Raw genomic sequence first — 23690 nt, forward strand, 5'->3', positions numbered from 1 at the left:
GCTGTAGGTTGGACATGGGAACAGTTATGCCAAGCGATTCAGTGCATGCACATCTTAATCACTGAGATGCTGCATTTAGCTAAATCTATTCAAAAATGGTTCTGACTGATGAGCAATGTGGAGAAAAAAATCTAATCACTTGAACTGAGGACTATTCAGTTGTTGACTGAAGCTTTCCTTGGCTTCATTGAAGTTTCATTGTTTAGATTCAAAACCAGCACTTGAATGTACTTGCACAACACAGCAGAGAGCAGTTTTCAACTTTTTTAAATTAAAAAAAAAAAAAACAAGAAAAAAAATCATGTGTGCTGGTTATTTAGCAACAAACAGCAGCCAGAGATTAAGTAAGACACAGATTTGCCATCATACTTAGTGACTATTTAAATGCTAAAGAGCCAGATATCTTATTCAGCCGTTCATTAAGAGTACAATTGAAGGTAAATGGAGGTTTAGCCTAACTCACAAAGGAGCAGTTATCTCTTCAGTTTCCATGAAAGACTAGAAAGAAAGAAAGAAAGAAAGAAAGAAAGAAAGAAAGAAAGAAAGAAAGAAAGAAAGAAAGAAAGAAAAATACACTAGACATAAAAAGTATTTTTGGACAAAAATACAGTTTATTACCTGTATGATTCTGTATTATATGTGCTATTCATTCTTCTTTTGGCACATGTCTATAAACTCTATTGTTCAGCAGTCAGTTTTATTTATGTAGCAGAGCTATTTGGTTTATTCCATCACATTCTGCCAAAAGCAGCTTCCTGTAGAGCCATTCACATGGCAGTATGCCATTCCAGTTGCTTTGTTTTTTAGTATTTTATCCAGTTAGTCTTTTGGAAGTTTGCTTATGGCAGGTGCACTGAAGCATACTGAATGTTGTGATTCTGTGTTTCACCTCACTCCAGGCTGAACACATCTGAACTTTGCCTCTGCTGCTTTGGCAAAATATGAAAACTAAGGGAAAAGAAAAGCCTTATCCCTTAGCTTGCCGTGTGAACCTTTGCTCTTTGTTACAAGTGATGCTGACAACAGGTCCATGTTTTTCTATAAAACTAAAACTAATCACTACCTTTGAAGAAAAATATACAATTTGGACCTTCTTCTGGAAACAAATTGTTTTGTTTCTGCATTATGATTTGTCCGGAGAAACATGACTGGTGTTTGCTTTGCTTTTTTGAAACTCAGCAGCCATCACTTTCCATCCTATTCTCAATTCTCTGTGTCTAACATGTTTGTTAAATCATTATTATTACACATTCAGCCTAAATAAGTGCTGCAGCAGAAATCCTGCCAAAAACCTACAAGGAATATTGTTATTCCTAGTACGAATAAGAATAATACAAAAAGACTACAATAAAGACTGCGAAGGAGAAATATCCTTTTATAGTGTGTCAACTTTTTGTCTGGTGTCCTGGGTTACCCGAGGCATATGGCAGGAAGCAGCTGGGGTTGAACTCCAGCTTCTTCATGAAATGGATCTGCCCATTGTCACGGAGACAGTAGATGTTCCTCTCACCCAGGATGAAGATGTGGGAAGAAGCATGGGAGAAAGAGGGCACACAGAGATCCAGGGCCTGCTCTCCCAGCACAAATACCCAGTCAGGCTATGGGAACATATAAAGACACAGAACAATGTCATTTATTGCACACAAAAAAAAAAAAAAAATTGTATGCGTGAATGTCAGCCTGACATGTGCGTTGCCTGAACACGCTTGATAAAATGTTGTGCAGTGCCTTTTTATTAGATACTTAATTTCCATTTACCATAGAAATGGGTTGATCAGCGAAACTTTAAGCTCTGCAAATAAAGATTTTTATGTTCGAATTCAAGGCAATAGTGGCGACTTTTGGTGCTGGTAGAGAAAAATTCAAATAGCATGAACAGTACATTCATAAGTGCTCTGACATTTGGATTCTATTATTCACATCTGACTGAAAATGAGGGGATCCCCAAGAACTATCGAGATTCAGATATCACTCAACCTACAGTCTTTAAACACTAATCACAACACAGATAAACAAACAATCATGTCAAAGAAAAAATAAAATATGTGTGTGTTAGTGCTCACCGTCAGCCTCTTGCCTCCAGTCTTAAGGGGTAAGTTGGGATCTTGTCGACTTTCTGCTTCTGTAGCCACAGCGAGAGTCTCATACCTGACAGTAAAAAAGACACAGACAGCTACTTTTTCTGTGTACGTCGTCTCAGACAGAAAACAAATAACTTTTTTTTTTTTTTTTAAAAAACACACAGTAGGAGAAATTTAAATTGTGAAAAAACTGACAGAGTTGGTCTAGGACACTTTCCATTGTCCAAAAAGTACTAGATATTCCCCAGCTATTCTAAAAAGCCAAACTACACAGTTTCTCAACCATTAGAGCAAAACCACAACAACAGCACACAATTCGTGTTCAGAATAAACAAACCCCTGCAAGCATTTTATAGTCACCTTCTCTTTTACAGGTTCTCTGTGGTCAATCAACACATCACAGACCTACCGTTCCCTCGAACCGTGATCTATCAGTTTTAATCAGTGAGCCGCAGGCCACTGGCTAAGGATAAAGTGGTCAGACTGATCTGTGGTCAGTTGATTTTGGCATCTGCATGTTAGGCTTTTTCCAGTAAGAAGCTGGCAGTCATAGCAGCTTAGCGGGAATCTATCCATCTTCCCAAACACCTGGATGAACAGAGCTCCAAACCTGACTGACCCCAATTGCACACCCCAGACCAAACACTAAATAACTGCTCATTTATCCACCAAGCTTCTCACTCTGTTTTGCATGTTTCGACACAAAGCTGTTGTTAATCAAAGCAAGCAACCCTGAAATTGACCTTTATTGGAAGGAGCACAATCCAACATGGCTGCTACTTTAAGGGTACTAGTAATACTTTATCTTAGCCTCTTTTTTTATTGAGTCCTCAAATATTTGTGCAAAGCAACAGCACTTTCAGTACACCATATTCATTATGTATACTACCCACACGTGGAGCTGCTAACAGGTTAAAATTGTAATGCTAATAATTTAAATAACTGCTTTTTTATTAATATGTTTTTATGCCCATGAAGCTCTTTGAATCTGATTTTGGGATACATAAATACAATTTTATTTACTTACTTTAATTTACAAATTGTATCGACTATAGTCTCATTTGTACTTTGTGTATCTTCTAATTAACTGACCTTATCACGTTAGCATTTAAACAGCAGACAGGGAAAACATCTCCAGCTAAACACTAGCATGTAATGTAAGTGTGCTGAAGTTACATTCTCACAGAGTTTTGACTTCAGGGCATACTTAGTTTTGTTATGCTTTTCAGTGTCATTCTCAAAAATGCGCTTAGGGTTAGTATGTAACCTAGTATGAAACTGCGGCAAAGCTTTAGTATATACACTGTAGGCCTTTTGGTCACTTGAATTACGAATTTCTATTTGTAATTTCTAACCCAGACAAAAATGTAAATAAAAAATAAATCAAATTTCAAGCTCTGTAACTTCACATGCAGCTCAGTATGGCTTTCATAAAAAGACTGTGACTGCCTTCTTTTGGTTGAATTTTACTTATTTCATGTATTACTCACTGCAGAGAACACTCACATCTCTCCCCTTTCCACTCCTCTAACAACATTTTCGTTTTATACCTGGATAAACCTGATTACCACATGTGACTCGAAGAGTGATGCTAATTCCTCGTAACATTTTGTATAAAATAGTAAATGAAGTGTTCTAACCTTTGATTTTTGCAATACAATGCAAGATTTATAGTTTTGAACTCATCCGTACAGTAGCGCTACCCGCTTAGCCCTCTCTGAGAAACGGCGAGCAGACTAATGAGCTTTATGGATGGCTGCCAGTAAAGAAACCTTTTCATCACGCCATGACCATTTCCTGGGAAAGAAAATGGACTAAAAAATATATTAAACATGTCAGGGGTTTTAAGCTTTTAAGGCAACACTCAATGGATTGACAGACCAGCTCCTGCATGAGTGAAGGGATTAAATTCAGCCTAATAATACTAAAACAACACTATAAAATAAGTATATTCTTTCACTCTGCTTTGATATTTCATAATTATTCCACCCTTCACTTAGATGTTTTACTAATCATGGGATAAGAGGTCAAATGACTGAATTAAAACTGGACATGCATGCGCACGTGTGTGTGTGTGGGTGTGTGTGTGTATAATATGAAAGAGGGCCAAAAAAGAAGAAAAAACATAATCACAGAAAGCCTTGTGTTTGAGAAAGAACCAAAGAAATCTGGTTATTCACCTGCATGAGCAGCATGTAAGGAGGAAGACAAATATCACTGACAGTGATATACACATACTTTTTTTCTATTTGTCATTAAAATACTGTTTCCAGTGAACATGGTGTGCGGGTTGGACTTTGTGTGTACAGGAGTGTGTGTTTAGGCAGTATCAGTCATCGTGCAAGTTTAGGACACTGAGGTTGAGGAAACAAACATCCCATTTATATGAAAGAGGATCTCTCAGAAAGGAGCACACACACACACACTTACCTTCAACATACAGATCAAATAAGCATATACATTCACGCAAACTACACAAATACACACTAAGCATGTACGCTTTCTGAGGTAACAGATAAACACAAACTAAAAGCTGAAAGCTGACGCCAACACACACACATACACTGTAACCAAATCAAGCTCTCATTCATCAGGGCAGGAGAAGGTCCAGCAAGCTAAATAAACTGAGCCAAGCAGAACTGTTTGACCAGTCATATGATATTAAATGTATAACAGTCAGCATGGCTTTGACCCAGTCATCTGATATGGTGTGTCATATATATATTTCCATCACTCTGACCACATTCAAAGATTAGAACATTTCTAAAGTATCTAAATCAAAATTGGGATTAAGAAAAAACATTTAACCCATACATAATGACTGCATAAATAAACAGATAAACATTTTTTATCCATTTATTTATTCGATTTTGCTAATTGGTAGGGTCTTACGTCAATGCCAGTGATCTTGATCACAAAGTATTTTAGTCGAAAAGCGATTTGTTAATGCTCTCCCTGAACCGCATCATTAATGCATCCACTGTTTTAGTGCTAATACATTTCCTGCTGCTATTGTGTGATATGAAAACCATTTATCGTGCATCTGCAACAGGAACTGCTCTATGCTCATCACCAAATCCAAAGTCCACATGGAAAGAGATGCTTATGTAAGAGCGGATGCTTGGATGTGTGTTTTTATGTACTTTATGTGGCAAATGTATGTGTTCAAATGTTTATCCAAACTGTGAGGCACCTTCTAACAGTTCCTAAAGTCCCATACAAATAAAACATTATTTCTATTAAAGCCATCACTTCTAAAATTTAATGCACAACATTTTTTTTTTGATGCTATATTAATTTAATTAATCTTCAAGCAGAGTGATCTTTGTTATGAAAATGTTTAGTCACACAAACACAGTGATAACTTGGGCTTCCTGGATGTGCAGCAAGCTTGAATATGGGGACAGGAAGAGCAAAGTATAAATCATAAATTGTATGTGTTGGTGACTTGTATCCCAAGGAGCAAAACACTTTTACTTCTAGCAATTTTTTTAACTTTTATTTTTTAGTAGGTATCCTAATCAACTGATCATTTATGTAGCACTTCATATCTTTAGCTAATGATACTCATCTGTACTGACTGAACAGCTCTGACTGCATGCTATTTAATGTTTACATTTATTGTGACATCAAGTCTTGTTCTGGCATTTTAAAACTCTAAAGTCTCCACTAAATGTGAAGTTCTATTTATAGCAGAGACATTACGTTGGTTAGAGGTGTTTAATGCACAGTGTAAAGGAAATAAGTTTGTTGCATTCGTAATGCTGTGCTGTCATTTATGGAAAGCTTGTATACGTCTGCTGAGCTCTGTCTGATTTACTGCAGTCTGTACTCTGCAGGGCTGTGTTTGTGTGTGTGTCCAGTGAGAACGGTGACGTCAGGGTTTCCACTGTGATATCTAGTCTGGAGAGTGTCTTGATACTGGTGGGGGGCACCCAGATAACAAACAGCTGGAAGAGAAGACTGCACGCATGCACAGCGTACACCCACGCAGTCTGTAAGACTTCTTAACGATATGCAGTCAGAGTGAAGTGTACATGTGCTTACATTAAAATGAGGTACTTTCCGATCAAACCATGTGTGCGCAAGTGCGTCTGTGTGTGTGTTTCGGTCCATCCAGACAAGATCTGCACTGGGAGCAGATGGTGTTCGGATGGTGGGGATTTAGTCAGCACTGCTCGTTAACCATCAGCAGCTGATACTGAAGACTGTGAATCAGATAACCTTAAGAAAGTTTATACTGTTCGAGCCTAAATATTACTTGTAAACAGATGTGAATTCCTTTTTAATAGCAACTTGGGTGTTTTTTTTCCATCTTAGAATAAAACTCCAGTATTTTCTAGCAGCTAATATATAGGCCTATATCAAGGATCTTGCTGTTAGAAATCAGTTTCATACATTCCAGCATACAACATTACTCCTCTCATAGTGCATACATACAAAGTCTATGCAATGAAGAAAATGGACTTGAAGCTGTATTGCAAAAATCCCTCAGCTGGGATTCTCCCATAGACTATGGACTCCTCTGATGCCACCAACAATCAGAAATGAAAGACAAGACTACTGATGCCATTTGAGGGCATCTGGAGATGTATGTTGTAGAAATTATAACGTGATGGACTTCACTGAAAGCTGTGAAAGTATTATACTGTAACTTTATCCCAGCTATCTTGCTTGCAAATATTTGTGGGATTACAACACTGCAGTCTTCAGGCAAGTAACACAAGATGAAAAAAGTTATTAAATAAATGAATTATAAAAAAGCCTACTTGTAGCTCTCCAGCTCTCGTGCAGAGGATACAGTGAGGAAGCTGTCTGTTCTGGGGTTGTAGGTCAGGGGACCAGGCAGCAGAAAACCAGGGAGGAACCTGCCAAAAGAGTAGCTGTCCTGCTCGAAGAACATCAGCATCCCGTCCATAGACTGGATACAGAGGGAATGATGACCTGATGGAGAGAGTGGGGGGCAGCAAAGTAGATTTATTCACAAGCTAAAATGTTTTGAACTGATAATAGCAAACAAAAACACAAAAAAAACAATGTAATTAAATACAATGTTATACTGTGAACTCAGGTATGTTTTGCTGGGTATTTTCCAGTTTGGCTTTCAGAGAGAGGTTAATTTCATGTAGCAATTAGCAACGTCGGTGGCGTAAAAACAGGTGGAGCTTCAACTTTTAAGAGTCTCCTAAGCTTTCCACCATGTTTCTCTGACACAATTTGAACAAACAACCTAGTCTAACATCATCAATGTCACTGAACAGAAACCATCTCAAAGTGTACACCATTATCTACATTTGTACAACTCATCATGTCCAGTCACTCTCTGGGACTTTTACCTCCACCTTTCGAAACACTTTGGCCTTTAGACAAGGTCAGATTGCACAGCAAACAAACTAATTCATGTAAAGAATACAGGCTGCTTTTTTGGCTGCTTCATCTACATCCCTCAATAAAAAAACAAACAAACAAAAAACACTTTTTTAATAACACAAGCACCAAAGATCCTGGAGGACTTTTGTGGCTTTTGTTTAATTTCGGCCCTGATGTTGTGTTGTGCTGTGAGGTGCGTTACTCCCTCTGCCTGAATCTGATATCTCCATTAACACCTCCATACTCATACACACAGACACCTGGCTGTAAGTATAAATGTGTTTATTAGGAAAGGCCTGGTGTAGGACATACTAAGCCCCGACACACAAAATACACAGCAGCACGCACTGCCATAAAGCAGTGGGGCTGTGTGACCAGAGAACTATAATTAGGCCTCAATGCGCTATTAAAACTCACACTGCCATCAACTAGAGGTCAGGGAGACAGCCACCTACAGTGCACACACACACATACATACATACTTAACATCTATCACCAAGGATTTAGACAGAAAAGCCACACACTCCTACACACCTATTCTGTGTCAACAAGTATGTGTGTGTGAGAGTGTGTGTGTGGCTGAGTGATGAGCGGCCATTCAGGGTGGCCATTAACACACTGAAGGACAAGGTCTCATACATCGCAAACACACCCTGTGAATAAAAGTGTGTTAAACACAATATTTGATGGAGAGCCAACAGCAAATGTTGAAGCAGAATGTGCATGTCTTCATATGGGTGGATTACATCCAGCCACAAGTGTGTATTCTTGAGTGCGGAGTTAAAAAAAATATATCTGAAAAACAAATGTAGTCTTCTGAGGACCGAGTGCATTGTGTTTAGTTCAAAACTGTAAGTCATGAACGTCTGCTGTCCAAATGTCCTTAATGTGGAAAATTTGTGGAAATGCACGAGCTCCAGCCAATTATAGTGTTGACAGTGTCTCTTAAACACTAGTGTTCTGTATTTTCTTAAAACAGATCCAGACTGTGATTGTTTTCATTTATATTATGTTCAATATAATTAAATTAAAGCTAAAACAACCCTAAATTCAGCTGGCTGAGGTTGCCATAAAGAGCAATTTGTCCTAAATGTCAGCATACGTCATTTATGTTTAAAATTTTTAATTTAATAAATGGTGTTCTGTCATGAACGGGTGGATTCATTGTCTGTTTTCCACTTTTTTCTCTACTTGCATTTGCCTGTTGCTGTGTATTGTTTTCCTCATTCACACCGGCCTGTTGGTGACTACCCAGAAACCGTTGGGGGAAAAATGCAGATTCCTGAACAGTTGTGAGTCATTGCTGGAGGTTGTTGGCTATTGCATGCAACTGATTGCTCAACTCTCTTTCATACAGGCCCAGAAATCTATTAGTGACCCGGTGATAAATGCAGTCACTAGTTAAAACTGTGTACTCCACAACTGGTTCATGCAGGTTCATGTAGTTTTGTGATCAACTGAGGAGCTTTCTGATTCTGATTCTGATTGGGTAGATAGCAGGTTGTGGTGGTTGCCAGTAGTTTCCAAGAAAGGTACGAACTTGTCTGCAAACAGTTGCAGACTACTCACCAGGTGGTAGTGAAATTGTGAAACATACGATGCAACCTGGGAATGTAGAGAGTTTGCATTTGAAGAAACAGTTGTGCCTTCTCACTGGAACCAACACATTTCAAAAGGCAAAGCTTTTACTTTTGAGGGAAACATTCTCGGTTTCCGATTTGAGTATGAAAGTAAATGTAAGTGTTTGCAGGCAACTCAGTGTCTTTCATGCAAATTATGAGCAAACAAAACAATTTGCTAGTGACTAAAGGAATCAAAAGGAGGTTTTTGACACCCTCTTTGAGACAGATTTCACCTGGTGATAGCTAGCAACCTCGATCAACCACACACCAAGCATTTTGCCTCTGGGTCACCAACTGGTCTCTAGGCCTGTGAGATGAAAACTTCCGTTAGAATGAATAGTAATGTCAACAAATGCTGAACCATCCAAAATGGTATGCTGTGGTAGGCAGCTTCTTCTGTTGGTGTGAAAATATCATACAGTATAAAATTTTATAAAGGTCACTAAGATTTCTTTGAAAATGACTTCTGGTTTTATAAATTTTATTTCCTTGAAATTTTCCTAAAGATGAATATTTTGTGCATTTTTTATAGACTAAAAAAAAAATCACTAACAATATCTATATATAATAATCTAACCTACAGTACGGACATAAATAATGACTATTTGAAAAATGTAAATTTTCAATTAAGTATGTTATGATATAAATTCAATCAGTCACTCAAGGAAATTCTTCTGAAAAATTTTACATCACCATTTCTCCCGCAACAATAACAGATACTATCGGATGTTCAAGATACTAGCTGGATATTATCATGAGAGAGTAAAACAAAAAAATAAACTGCTAAAATATTTCACAACCTACTGCATTATTGAAATCCATCAATTATAAGCAACAAATCAGATTTGGGAACAGGCTACTGCATTATAAAAGGGAAAAACAGACAACAGCATTGAAATGATCAAAGTCATTTTGGTTTCTTAAGTCATTGTTCTACTCGAAGCAGACCGAGACTGTGTGAACAGGCTGAGGTAAAGACCTGTCTCAGACAAACACTTCACCGATTTGTCAGGTTTCTGGATGTCATTTCTGACCCTCAAAGGCAGCTCAAGGGTCAAAACAACAGACACTCAGCACAACCTGACATGACTCTGTATCATCAATAATAAGAAATACAGAGTGAAAACAAGAGCCAAGCTGTTTCATAACACCAACTGTCCAAATGTAATTTCACACGCCCACGGCCAGGTATAGTGTGTCAAAGAGCCCAGTATGAGAGCCACTGCTCAGACACAGTGGAGGAAACAGGCCTGTATTAGTGTCATTAATAAGACTTGTTGAACAAGCACACAGAGCAGCCAACAAAGCACAGAGGCTGGCCGCACACTGCTGTGGGCAGCACCTCGCCTCTGTGTAAATATGAGAGAGAAAATGTGAGAGTGTGAGAGAAAGAGGGAAAGTCTGTAGGTACATGTGAATGTGCTGGTTTGGGGACCACAACATGTGAGTGCATGCATCTGTGTGTGATTATGTATGTATGTATGTATGTATGTATGTATGTATGTATGTATGTATGTATGTATGTATGTATGTATGTATGTATGTATGTATATATATATATATATATATATATATATATATATATATATATACACACACACATATGTGTGTGTGTAAGACCAGTCTATACTTCGACTGTAAGTGTGTGGCCTGAAAGTGACCCAAACCAAATGGCAGCCCAGCTATTAGAGTAGTATTAATACAGAGCTGCTATTACAGTGCCTACAGCACTGCTAAATGGGTGCTATTATAGACCAACACATGCAAACCCACACACACGCACACACACTCACGTGTAACAGCAGACACGACTTGCAAAAACACTCCCACACGCACACACACTAGTTTCCATATCCAAACCAAGCAGCAACCTCCACGGGTGACAAATGAACCCACATGGATGTGCCAAAACTGCAGTACCTCTAGTGGCCACTTGAGGCTGGCTACAAAAGTGAGTGAGTACCTGTAAACTTCAATGTTAAAATGAACAACTTTACAGCCTTAAAAAGCATTCATACAGACTGGTAATAAAATGTTTTAGGCCACTACATAAGTTTACTTCCTTCACAACAGCTTTAAAGTGGATGAACCTTATTATAACTCCTCCATTTAGAAATTGGATTTAAGGGGCACTTTGACTGACAGGTCTGTCCCCAGGAAGGCAGCCAAAAGCAATTGGTTTCTGCTAGTCCTCAACTCTGCTAAATGTACTTAATGAGCTGGATCTCTCCACTGCATTTGTGCTGTTGGTGGCTTGTTGGGCATTTTAAGAGAATTATCTCATAATTAAAATGGATTGCTGTGTGGTACAGAATCACCAGGAAGTCTGTGTATCTGTTTTGATACATTTTTAATATTGCAGTAGTCTGTTACTTAGCACAAATTTACCAAGATATCTGTGTAGGGCGTTTATTCCTTACAGTGTATGTATGCAGCTTACTATCCAAGCTTTCTATTGTTAGTTGGTAACATGCCACTAAATTAATTCTCATTAAAATATGGTTAGTTGTGGCTCCAGAATACTCCAGAACACTTCCACAACACAAGCAAATGTTAAGGTTTCAAAATACAACCACAAAAAAAGGATGACATCATAGTGACCAAATCTGTCTTATCACACAGCATCTGTAGAAGAAATACATTTTCAGAAGTCTGCTCTTGCCTCAGAGCTGTGACTATCACTGTCTATGCAGTAAAACTACACAGAAAATACTGTCCAGTGTGTGTGTGTGTGTGTGTGTGTAAGATAATCATTACGAATATGTGTATGTTTGTGTTTCATCCAATCAACTGTGAGATCGGCTCATTTTCTTGTAAACTATGTGAAATGGTGAGGAAAGAGCAAACGGCGAACATCTTTTCCCAATAAAACGCACACAGATCAAAAACTCATCTGCCCTTTAAAAGGAAAAGAGAAATAAAAATAGCCTCTTTTGTGTGTATGTAGTCAAACAGAACACAAATATCTTCAGTTATAAATGAAGCGTTGATCGTTATTGGTATAATTTAGACTACAAAACTAAACAGCTGCTACAGTAAACAAAGAAGACAGAAATAATGCAGAACAGTGCAAAATAAGTGGGGAGCACTTCTGTTGCACATCATCCTTTCCCGTCTGCTCTGTTTCTACTATATCCAATCTAAAATGCAAAAAAAAAAAAAAAAAAATCCCTCCATAACAATCATAATCAAAAACAAGGTTAAAAAAAGGCAGGCAGCAAACCGAGAATTTAGATGAAGGGTTGCAACATCAAAATAGATTCAGATTTCCCCAAATGTCATTTATTTTGGGGGATTTTTCTCTAATCATTTGTTAGGATTATTGCCACATATCTTACACTCATAAACATTTAAAAGCATTAAAAATGATCTAAAAATGTAAAAAAAAAAATATTTTTTGAAAGAATAAGCATTACCATTATCTGTAAAATAAAGCATGTGTAAACATGCACACCATTCTGATGAAGCCGTTCTTGAACAAGGCACTAAATCTCTACTCAGAACTCCTTGCTTGGGAAAGGTGGGAAAGGGGAATTCCCGTACAAGAATTAAAACAGGACCTCATTCATTCAGTATCAAGGTGAAATAGAAGAGCAGTTCTAGGGCCTGTACTGCCATCTACTGGTGTACACTATAGGAAAAGACTAGAGATGTAAAGTGAATACTACTAGTCTGCCTGTATGGTTTTCTGTGTTTACTGAGTTTCCGGTCAAGGGCTGTTTAAGGGATAAGACTTGGTTTAGGGGTTAACCAGAGGTTTAGGTTAGGAAACAGCATTGGGTTGAAACATTTACTTGTGGTTATAAAGTTCAAGGTCAAATGGTCAGGAATGCATGTCTATTTTTAGTCATAAGTAAGGATCGCTAAAACATTTAGGTACACAGATGTCAAACTTGGACATGGCACAAAGACCCAGTTTTATTTACACCACACTACTTCACAACAATCAGCTACCTCATGTCATTTTAGACTGCAAGAACCCCAGAGATCACAAGTTGCCCAATGAGGAAGCACTTGGCGACAGTAGAGAGCATGGGTGAAAGAACACAAGTTTACATGAAAGCTCAGCTGACATCTGAAACACATCCTGCACAGTGTGGGGAAACCAGAAAACACGTGGACACAGTCAGAGTTATTGGTTTGTGGTATGTCCTACACACGTGCACTCAGTACAGGCCAAGGTATTGGTTTTGGTTTTAATTAGCCCACACTGTTCTTTCTATCAATCAAATACACACTCAGATGAGCACTTGCACACAGACAGGCTCTCTAAACATGAAGTGAATGACGGATTCATCATGCCAGTCCACAGAGTCTGGCAAGCTCTCTGTTCACACACACACCTTGACAATACAGGCTTTATTTGGAAATGTCATTTTCTCTCCTTTAAAGGGGGTTCCCTGTGTTTCTGTGAGTGTGTGTGTGTGTGTGTTTCAGTGTGTGTGCGTGTATGTGTGTTTTTCTTGGATGCTTACTCCATTAGGGCTTTCCCCTACTTGGTTTTTCCAAAAGCCCAATAGACTAAAGAGAGCGCAGCTACATGACCTCTCTCTTTCTCTCCCTTTTCCTCCTTCAGTCTTCTTATAGACTTTTATAGTTTTATGTATTTGTCCAGCGCTGCCAATTGCCTCTTATGCCAAGACACATGCACAGATGTTCACTAATGCACACCGCTTGCACTTCAATATATTTGTGAGGTCCCTCACTGATGTTGATGATAATCAACACAACTAAATGCCTATACTCAGCCTTTTGACTTTCCTTTATTAAATACTCAAAAGAAAAACCCACACACAAAAGCTGACACACAGAACTTGTAAAGCAGTAAAAGTACCCTTTATAGCCAGCCACTATTCCTGGTGGACATAAAGTTTTCTTTGGTATAAATGACTTACATGTGTGTGCATGGCTTATGGCACTGCTGTCAGAAAGCTGTTACTAAGAGAAGTTATTATGCACCAAAATTCTTGTGTGATTCCAGGACAGCTTTACATCTCTCTTGTTTAAAACAATATTATGAAAAAAGTGAATTTAGTGTACCCGTGACTCCTCCAAAGGTGCCGTAAGTCATGTTGCAGGCTGTTCTTTGCAGGTTATGCTCATAAACCAACTTGAGCTGGTACTGGTCACCATGCTCCACGTTCCCTGCAGTGCCTGCATAAGGTTAAAAAAAACACACAAAAAACCCAACTTCAATTAAGAGAAGATATAATGACACCTTTAAAAGTGAAAACTGATCCCATAACGGGTGGCTGTGGCTTAGCAAGTGGTTTGGGATTTGAAGATCAATGGTTCATGTTCTCCAGTCTGCATGGTGAAGGGCAAGATACTGGACCTCAAATTAGCCATAAGGCATCCATAAGCGAGTGAGTGTGACAGATATAGGGAACTTAAAGAGCAGAGAACAATCTGTGTATGAATGTGGTTTGTAATGTAAGTGCTTTGAGTGTTCCGTAGTGTAGAAAAGCATCTTATAACTATCAGTCTATTTACTAAACATAAATAATGAAAACCCTGTTTATGTAAATTTTACCTGAAACAGAGTAGACTGACAGCTTTCTGGGGTGGAGAACAGCCAAGTGAAGAAGCTCTGAACACCTGAAAAGACAGCAAAGAAAGTACTAAAGCAGTTCAATAATACGATAACCTACAAAACTAAAACACTTTTATCAGAATCAGAATACTTTGTGTGAAATTATGTGTTACAGTTACTCCAAGATACTGAACCAAATTTAACCAAAGATACAATATATTACAAAGTTACATAATATAAAAAATTGCTCTAATAGATACAAATAGCTCAATTATAAATATCCTGAATATTAAAGGAGATTAAATATATATGATTGACATTTTACTCTAAACTGTAAAACTTTGTGATTTGCACTGTAAAGCATGTCCAAAAGGGTGTACTGTGCATTCGATGGAGAGGAATTATTTCCTGTGTTGTGCAGTGGCGCATTTGGGTAATGTCCTTTACAGCTTAACAGGACCCCATGTTGATTATTTTGGATGGATACCTCTAAAAATCCACAATTATTTAACAAGACCACCTAGTTATAAGCCAAATAACAGCTAAAATCACTACGCTAGAATAGCACTAGAACTGCGGCCCTGCAGCTGGTAAAGATAAAGTTTCTTTCTCAGACACCAGCAGGGCAGATGCTTCCTGCCACTGTGGCTGAATCCATGTTCTTAGCTCAAGGGTGGCATCCACTCTTATTCTCTCTCATTCGTCTAAAATAATTACTGCAACAGCTGGTGCATTTTTATAACATTGGTTATGGTTTAGGTGTAGATGATGTTCCAGTGATGCTGATCCTAGATTTTTCACTTATTTACCTTGCCGCAAAACCACTGAGACGGAATGTGTCCGCTTTCTGGACTGAGAACAAATGCGTCTTACTAAGTTTCAACCACTGCAGTTATGTTTGCTGAGAGAACAACAACAAGGAACTAGAAAACTGAAAACCACAAGCTTTCGCTCTTTCTTAGAAAACCAAGAAAACAAAACCTTTCACCATCTGCCCACCTCGGCCTGCCTCGACAATATTTACAACGTGCTTTGCTATCAAGGCCAGCGTCCAAAATGTCCCACCAGTCTCTGAAGAATGCTGTGCCGAAAAACCGCAGGTAACTAAACACAACGTCTTCCAAACAGACTGATTTAGTTGGATTCTGCTCCCAGTGTGATGATGTGGGAAGCCTTCGAGACAGACCACAGCTTTTCCCAGAAACCTTCCATTCCAGGACGTTCCTGTGCAGCCGCAGCGAGGCAATGTGTGGTATTAATGTTGAGATTAATGTTAAAGAAAGGCAGCATCAGTTTCACAGACAGATTCAAGTCCTTGATTATTTTAACAGATAAATGAAGGTTTGGATTTTACTGTGTATTTACTACAGTAAACAATGAGTCCAAAATACTACACATATTATATGCATCTCTAGTTTCTTTCATGGCTCAGGACTAAATTGTCACACTGGTGACATTACTGCATGAGCTGTACAGCAGCTGATTTATGGGAACTACAAAACTCCCTTAAGAGTCTGTGCCACATGCTGCTTGTAATGTTTTGAGCACTTAGGGCAACACCACATTTTACTATATTTACACAGTGCATGTTCTTCTTTTATGTCTTATCCAAAGAATTTCCACAATCACTAGAGTCAGAAAACATTATTTGACTTTACTTTCTGTCTCACCTACCTTTTCCACATTGTCTTGTGACCTGCCTTCCCCAGGTACAGCACTTTTGGATTTGCTGGGATAAAACTAAGATTTGCAAACCATGCCAAATGTTACCAGTACCTTTCAATGACGATGACTGTATCTCTAGTGTTTTGATTTTTCTTTTTTTTTCTTTTTTTTTGGGGGGGGGGGGGTTGCAGCTACATCAAGTAAAATTTGGTCCACACTGCAATCAGTCATTGTCTGGAGCCCTTCAAGATGGAATTAAAAAAAACATTTACACTAACCATCGATATTTGAACACTTAAGAATATTTCACAAAGAACACATCTAGCAAAAATTAAAAGTAGGGTCTACAAATTCTAATTACAAGCAGTTAAAGGTCCCTCACTTTCTCTTCATTTGTCGAGGTTTTCTTATCTCACTTCATTAGCCGTCATGGATTAAAAAGATATGGAGCCTGAGAAGGAGTGAATTTGTTAAGTCATTTATTTGAAGTTTTTTTTTTTAATGTAGCTGTAAAATATGAGTGCAGTGTTGAATCAAGCAAGCGTGTGTTTTAGTCATACCTTTAACTTTTCAATTACATATATAATAGAAAATCTGAGATATTCAATCCTGCAAAATCTTTATAGTCCTGCTTTAATTTCCTTTTTTTCCAGCTCTGAATAATTACCACAATAATCCTATATCTATAATCAACACTGCCCTATCCCCCATAATTACTTTTATCCTCCTTCCCACATTTACATAGTTTTGAAACCTGATCAATGTCTCTTCAAAACAAGTGATTTTTTCCTGGACACATCTGCACATTACACTTGACTGACTCGTAGTATCCAGCAATGCACTAACATCGCTGGAAGTGGCCCTGGGTTTTAAAACTATGCTAGAAACTCAGTGGTTAGCCTGACATTATAAGCACAACTATGTTTGGGCCACTGATAGATCGTGTAAATCATGAGTCGGGAGAGAAACTCCTGGCAATCTTGGTTTGAGGTTAGCATACTTTGCAGTGGAAAAAGATGTTAATGTGGTTGTAAGTAAGAGAAGGGATGCTTTTTTCTATGAATGAAAAAGCAGAGCATTAAGCTACAAATGGTTATTTCTGCCTGGCATTTTAAAGTAAGGCTTTATTACAGGCTATACTATGAATGCTTATAATTCACACGAGGTCATGACACAGAGTTCAAGAAAGCCCTGTGATTCATTACTGCAGAAAGGCACACATATGTAACAGATGACACTGAACATTCAATTACAGGGCAGCTCCTCTGTGCATCCTGTTTCAGTTCCTAAAGCTCTATCAACTGCACAGTATCCTCTCTAACTGTGACCTCTGACCTGTTCAGCCACCAAAGACAACGCAAATATAAGACTGGTTACTTTTCAAAAAGACCCGTCTTGCTTTGCCTAAATCTGCAGTGATTGCTGGAATGGCTCACATCAAACACACATATTTGCAAGAATGATCTAAAAGCTCAGATTTCAGATTGATTTAAATGCTTCATCTCAAATCAAGCATGTCAGCTCGGTATGATGTCATTGAGAGTGGATTTATTTAAAGTGGACATGAAACACTACATGTCATTTCTATTTTGTACCATCAAGCAATGCTCTGTGAATGTATGCTCTCTGCGAAGCTGGATTGAGGACATACATGTTTCAAGTTAAAGCTTTTAAAGCAGCGGTTCCCAACCCCAGGGCCTCGGACCGGCACCGGTCCGTGAGTCATTTGGTACCGGGCCGCGAGAGTTGAGGCTCGGGTGTGAAATGTATGTTTTTCAGGGTTTTTATCGTTTTTCAGTGTTATTTTGTTATCGTTTTTATCGTTAACTCTGTTTTCCTGGGTCTTTTCACGTGTGTTATGAATAAATCTTCTTTTTTTCGGTACCGGTACTGGTTTTATTTTGTTGTATTTATCCGCGACACCTTAAAGGCCGGTCCGTGAAAATATTGTCGGGCATAAACCGGTCCGTGGCGCAAAAAAGGTTGGGGACCGCTGTTTTAAAGCATGTGTTTAGAGCAAGCCCCACCAAACCCTTGTTTCAACCTTTTTGTGAGAGGCAACCAATCAGAAGCAAGATGGTTTAAAAAGATTTGATGTTAGCATTAACATCTACTGTCGACAAACTCTTTCTGCCTGCCTCTGTCCGTTTAAAAGAGCAAATGTGTAATTTGTGAGGTAGCGCTTTTGTGAGACTGTGACTGGGAGTGCTTATATCAATTTGTCCTACACAACACAACCACAGTGGTCAAGGCCTGACATGGTGGAAGGCAGCCAAGAAGGCAGGAGATAAGGTGCAATGAGGGATTAGCAACATAATCAATGGTCCTAGTGTTAGAACACAAGGCTGTGGTGATTTGACTTGACTTATCAGGAGTGACACTAAAGACCAAATCCATTTTAGTTTCATTCAGACAAACTGAAAAGAAATGTTGACAAAACTTTGACTCAAAAAGGGGAAAAGAGCTTAATTTAGAGAAAGAACCAGCAATGACTACGGTATATTGTCATATGTTTTTGGTATGCTTGTCCACTGTTTGTGGGTTAGATTTGCATACTTACGAAACAAACTTGCCCAGTTCGACTTGGATGATGGCATTTTGAAGCTGAACTTCAAGCAGCTGGGCATCAGCTTGACCTCCTTCAATAGTCTTACTGGCATGTGGGGAGAAGATTCGCAGCATCCCCATGTAACTTCCCACTACAACTTTGTCTGCAAATTTATCATCACAAAGAGGGGAAATAGCAGAGAGAATAGAGGTTATTACTCATTGGTAGCAGTCTAACTTTTATTATTTTGGAGTTTGACATACTGCAAAGAAAAGAGGTCCAGTGGCTCAAGCGGTGTTACCATCAGCTCTTCTTTCAACCAGCTTGAAAAATATACAGTTTATCAACACATATTATAATGCAGAGTTGAACTGCAAATCAAAATGAGAAGGGTTTTATTTATGCTCCCATACTTCTGTGTTTTGGCTACTTTGAGGATATCTAAATGGGATGTTTTATGCTTTTGCTTTTTTTTTTTTGGCCTAAGCTTCAAATAGTGAGGTGACTTTGAAGGGCCATGAGTGCTGCTATCTATGAGTCAAAAGCTCAAATTTCAGATAATGAGTAACGGCAGGTGTCCATATTATGGCCATCTCAGCTGCACACCTCTCTCACTTTTGTGCTTTTGGATGGAGAAGGGCAGCCAATAAGAAGAGAGTTCATTTAAAAGGAGAGGAACTAAAGTGTTGTTCACACAAAGGACTGAACTAGGAGCCTTCACAAAGATAAATAAAGATAATTCAGGACTCTGAAACATCCATCCATCCATCCATTCGCTTCCACTTATCCTTTTCAAGGTCACGGGGGGTGCTGGAGCCTATCCCAGCTGTCATAGGGCAAGAGGCAGGGTACATCCTGGACAGGTCGCCAGACTGTCACAGGGCTAACACACAGGGACAGACAACCATTCGCACTCACATTCACTCCCGCATTCACACCTATGGGCAATTTAGTCTTAGACTCCGAAACAATAAGAAGAAAATCTAGTTCAGGTTGCCGACAATCACAATTAAATTTAATAATAACAGTTTAAAGCTTCATTTGGCAGAAATCTAGTAGTAAGTGCATATACACAAATTATATCCAGTAGACACATTTAACTTGATGTGTTTTTATCCTGACAGAATAAACTAGAAGTGACGTACTAAGAAAGATAGATAAATGGGATGGCTAGTGTATCAGTTCCTCACAACACACTGACCGTGTCCAGTGCCACTGTTGTCCACGTCTCCAACACACAGGCATCCCTGGTCAAACTCCTCCCCTTCGCCAAGTGTTGCTGACCACCAATCACGTGCCTTGAACAGAGACATGCTGCCTCTATTTGACCAGAGAGGAACACAGAAGAAGTGAAGGATTAGATGCTGTGAACAAAATAAATAACCACAAAATGTTCAGTTAATGACTTTCTCTGTATAACTGAATAACTATAGGTACAAAAACATTGTAGACAGATGAGCAAAGAGACAGAGCGGAGTATGCATCTACAAGGCATTAACTTTTCACAGCTTCCACAGTGAACTCCTGTTCACTGAGCAGCTCTAGGTAGAACACCAGAAATGTTAAGAGCATCACCACAGCAAGTATAAAGAAGGGTTAAGGACTACTTATTCACAAAATCAATCCACCATCTATTTTCCTTCATAAAAGGCTTGCCTTGAGCCATTTGCATAGCTTGACCCACTACCCCAGGAAGCCCTAGTGCTCTGAACATAACACTTACAACTACAGCCAATGGCAGAGAAGGGAGCCAGTCATGTGACCTCAGGATTGTGCATGTGAGCATAGAGGGGGGAATAAGGAGGTGTATAGTTGGGGGCAAGCAGCTTTTCTACTTGCTAAGTGCTGAGCAGGTGGAACGGACAGTTAATCCATACAAAGAGAATCCGACCTATTCAGAGTGCACTGCCATGCAGGAAGGGGAGGCTGTTAAAGGAATACACTGACGAGTCATTGCATAAAAAGCAAGGTTTAAAAGGTTAAGAATCTGATCAGTATTACTCTATGATCAGAATAACTTACAGTATCATCCTCTGACTATTTGCATGGCTTTGTGCTAATTTACTGGTTTTGCTTGGGGCAGTCTATTGCTCATCAATGTCTCCAGCTTAGATCAATTAGCTTTAAATATATTTTGAGGTTCCTTAAGTAATGTTTTCAGCATAAATGAGTTACTTTTTAAAAATAAAAACCGAGACACTTTAAACCCTTTGTTAGGCAATTGTGTTTTTTTGTTTTTGTGAATGAGATTTTAAATTATGTGCAAACATCAGACAAATAAAAGTGGAATGGGAAACATAATTTTAGCCCGTCATTTCCAATGGTTTGTTTCCCTAATTTCGGACTTAGTTCCACGTATTTTGGAGTCTTAAATGTGTGCACAATGCCTATAAATATTAAGAGAAGATAGGATCTTTCTCGAGTTAAATGCTACAGTAGAGAGTCAGTCCAACAATCAAAGAATAGAAAGGAAAAATAAATCAAGAAGTAAATTTATTGTTCTAGTCGTCGGCTGATATTAAATTTTGAAAGCTCTTGGATTTTAGACTTTTGTAATAGCTATTCAATTGTAGATTTATTGCTTCACACCCATAAGGACTCTTGTTTGGGCAACAACACTCTCCATATTTGTACGTTAAAAACAGTAAAGTTAGTGACACAAATTCAAGAACGGTTTTAAGTCGTTGTGAACCTGCACAGGTGAATTATCCTGCAATTACACTCAAGCCGACTGAATTAACTGTAGCTTAGCCGGCTAATTAGCTAGCCCTTCAAGTTCCCTAGTTACACGCTAGCAGATCAGAAACAGGGTCGCTGCTGTTTTCACGGTTTCTCATTTGATAACAAAACGCCTTTGTTATTGTTCCGGTTACCTCTTACCTTCACAGGAATGACCTAGTCCGAAAAATGTCGAAGATTCGTTACTTCTCGGTCACACAAACATCACATTTCTCACCCTCTTGCTTGCAGCCATCGTCCTGTTGTCATGGCACTGACGCTTAGCAGAGAAGCCGGGGGTTAGTGCGCATGAACGGAAATACAAGGGGGTGGTGTTTGGGAAAACGAGTTTTTTTCGTGGACCAAAAAAATCTCACTCAAACGTCTTCGGGTAACTCCACGGGGAGTGTTTTTTTAAAGCATTATTTCTTTTAACTCTGTTTAATCACTCTGTATATCGAATCACAAATCAAATGTGAAAAAACCTTTAAACTTCATTAAATTTGGACAAAAGCAATGTTTTTAAAACTTTTAGATAGGTTTTTTAGATGGTGATTATTCTTCTGCCACCATCTCCGTGGCTGTGGCATCTGTCACAGATTTAAATCAGAATTCTAATGGTGCTGTTCCTATCATTATTGATATTTTTCATTATTTCCTTTTAATAATTATTTCCTTTTAATAATAATAATTTTATATATATATAATGTGTTGTTTATTTTATTTATTTTATTTTCATTTGTATATTGATAGAGATAAAACCTGTAAATTTTATGGCAGTGACATATGTGTAGTAGGTAGGGTATTTAGTTTGTTAACCAAGGAACTGTTGTAGAGTGCACTTAAACCATTGGTATATCTTGGGAGATTCATTACACTTTCTAAATGTGGGAGCTTAGAAGTAGGATTCGCTCGAAAAGGGAGGGCTCGTCCGGGATTTGAACCCGGGACCTCTCGCACCCTAAGCGAGAATCATACCCCTAGACCAACGAGCCATGTAATCGCACGTGAGCCTAGCCGATTGTGACGCACACGTGTTATCATTGCTGTTATTTGATTTGCATGTTCAATGTGACCAAAATGATTCTGTACATCTGCACGTCGCGTTTTCAGTGGGAGAAACGATTCGTCACTTATCCAAGTGACTTTTTTTTTCATCTTTATGTCAGCATAAGCAAGTATTACAGTAAGTACTGTATATCAGTACATATCTTTATTTTCTTTATCGACATATATCACATAATAACATTGCAGGAAAAGCATTGTAATGGTTTGCATTTGGCTATCCACTGACTCAGTCTGACAGAGTAGTAATTCTGTTTTGACCCACTAAAGAAAAATCAAATATGATTCCAGATGTCCACTATTTGTACTTTATAGTTTATGCTCGTTCAAATACAACAAAAATGAGTTTCTAACAAAATATGGGCTCGTCCGGGATTTGAACCCGGGACCTCTCGCACCCTAAGCGAGAATCATACCCCTAGACCAACGAGCCACAACTTCTTCATGTGAACACAACAATTTCTGGGATTCAAAGATGCCACGTTGATAAACTTTAAATTGCATCCCACAGTTCATCCACTCCTTGTCCACTGCCGCCATCTGCAGGACATCTTGTGATACACCGGCTAAATCATGACGTCCTGCTGATGTGCAATTGTCAAAATGAATAGTCCATATTCTTAAACATTCTCTTTGTGTGCGCATTACATATGGTGCGATATCATTCACAAAAATAGGTACTGTGCACACATCACTTCAAAGACTGCTAAACACATTTGTAGAAATGCAGTTACCATTTCTTTTAGAAACTTCAGATTTTCTTTCTTTCTGGAAACTCTCTTAGTAGGCTTAAATTAGAAATTCAGTGGCATACTGTGCTTTCTTCCCAGTATAAAGTAATTCTATAGTTGCCTGAGTGAAATATGTTTGTTAATCTTGACCTTTACAATTTCCTGCTGACTTTACTGAATTATAATTATTCAAGTAATTGTAATCATTCAAGAATGTTCCGTTTTATACGAGGCCAATTTTAATATTGGATTTAATATATTATATTTATTAGTAGATTTGCCATTTTTTGATAACTCTGATTACAAACAGGTGAATACAACATTTATACGCAATAGCCACATCCAAATGTATCTGTT

At 38.5% G+C, this 23690-nt stretch overlaps 1 protein-coding gene and 2 non-coding genes across 4 annotated transcripts in view; all 3 read right to left on the reverse strand.

The window, feature by feature from the left end:
- bbs9 (Bardet-Biedl syndrome 9) overlaps nucleotides 1-21851 on the reverse strand; it is a 180033-nt gene extending 158182 nt beyond the window's left edge. Inside the window, exons 1-8 of one of the 2 annotated variants that reach the window (XM_040030607.1) lie at nucleotides 21776-21851; nucleotides 20021-20139; nucleotides 18832-18982; nucleotides 14607-14671; nucleotides 14114-14227; nucleotides 6851-7025; nucleotides 2064-2148; nucleotides 1415-1598 (exon numbers count right to left, since the gene is read on the reverse strand). In XM_040030607.1, coding sequence (XP_039886541.1) covers nucleotides 1415-1598; nucleotides 2064-2148; nucleotides 6851-7025; nucleotides 14114-14227; nucleotides 14607-14671; nucleotides 18832-18982; nucleotides 20021-20139; nucleotides 21776-21807 — 925 coding nt within the window. In that variant the 5' untranslated portion in view covers nucleotides 21808-21851. The remainder of the gene's footprint in view (nucleotides 1-1414; nucleotides 1599-2063; nucleotides 2149-6850; nucleotides 7026-14113; nucleotides 14228-14606; nucleotides 14672-18831; nucleotides 18983-20020; nucleotides 20140-21775) is intronic. The other variant, XM_040030605.1, reaches the window with a different exon arrangement.
- Nucleotides 21852-22460: 609 nt separating this feature from the next.
- On the reverse strand, nucleotides 22461-22532 carry trnap-agg. The gene has a single exon. It is a non-coding gene; the product is annotated as a tRNA-Pro (tRNA).
- A 431-nt stretch (nucleotides 22533-22963) lies between these two features.
- Nucleotides 22964-23035, reverse strand: trnap-agg. The gene has a single exon. It is a non-coding gene; the product is annotated as a tRNA-Pro (tRNA).
- Between the last annotated feature and the right edge of the window lie 655 nt (nucleotides 23036-23690).

This window comes from Simochromis diagramma, unplaced genomic scaffold (assembly GCF_900408965.1).
Source record: "Simochromis diagramma unplaced genomic scaffold, fSimDia1.1 OVJJ01000361.1, whole genome shotgun sequence".
In the NCBI taxonomy this organism is placed as follows: Eukaryota; Metazoa; Chordata; class Actinopteri; order Cichliformes; family Cichlidae; genus Simochromis; species Simochromis diagramma.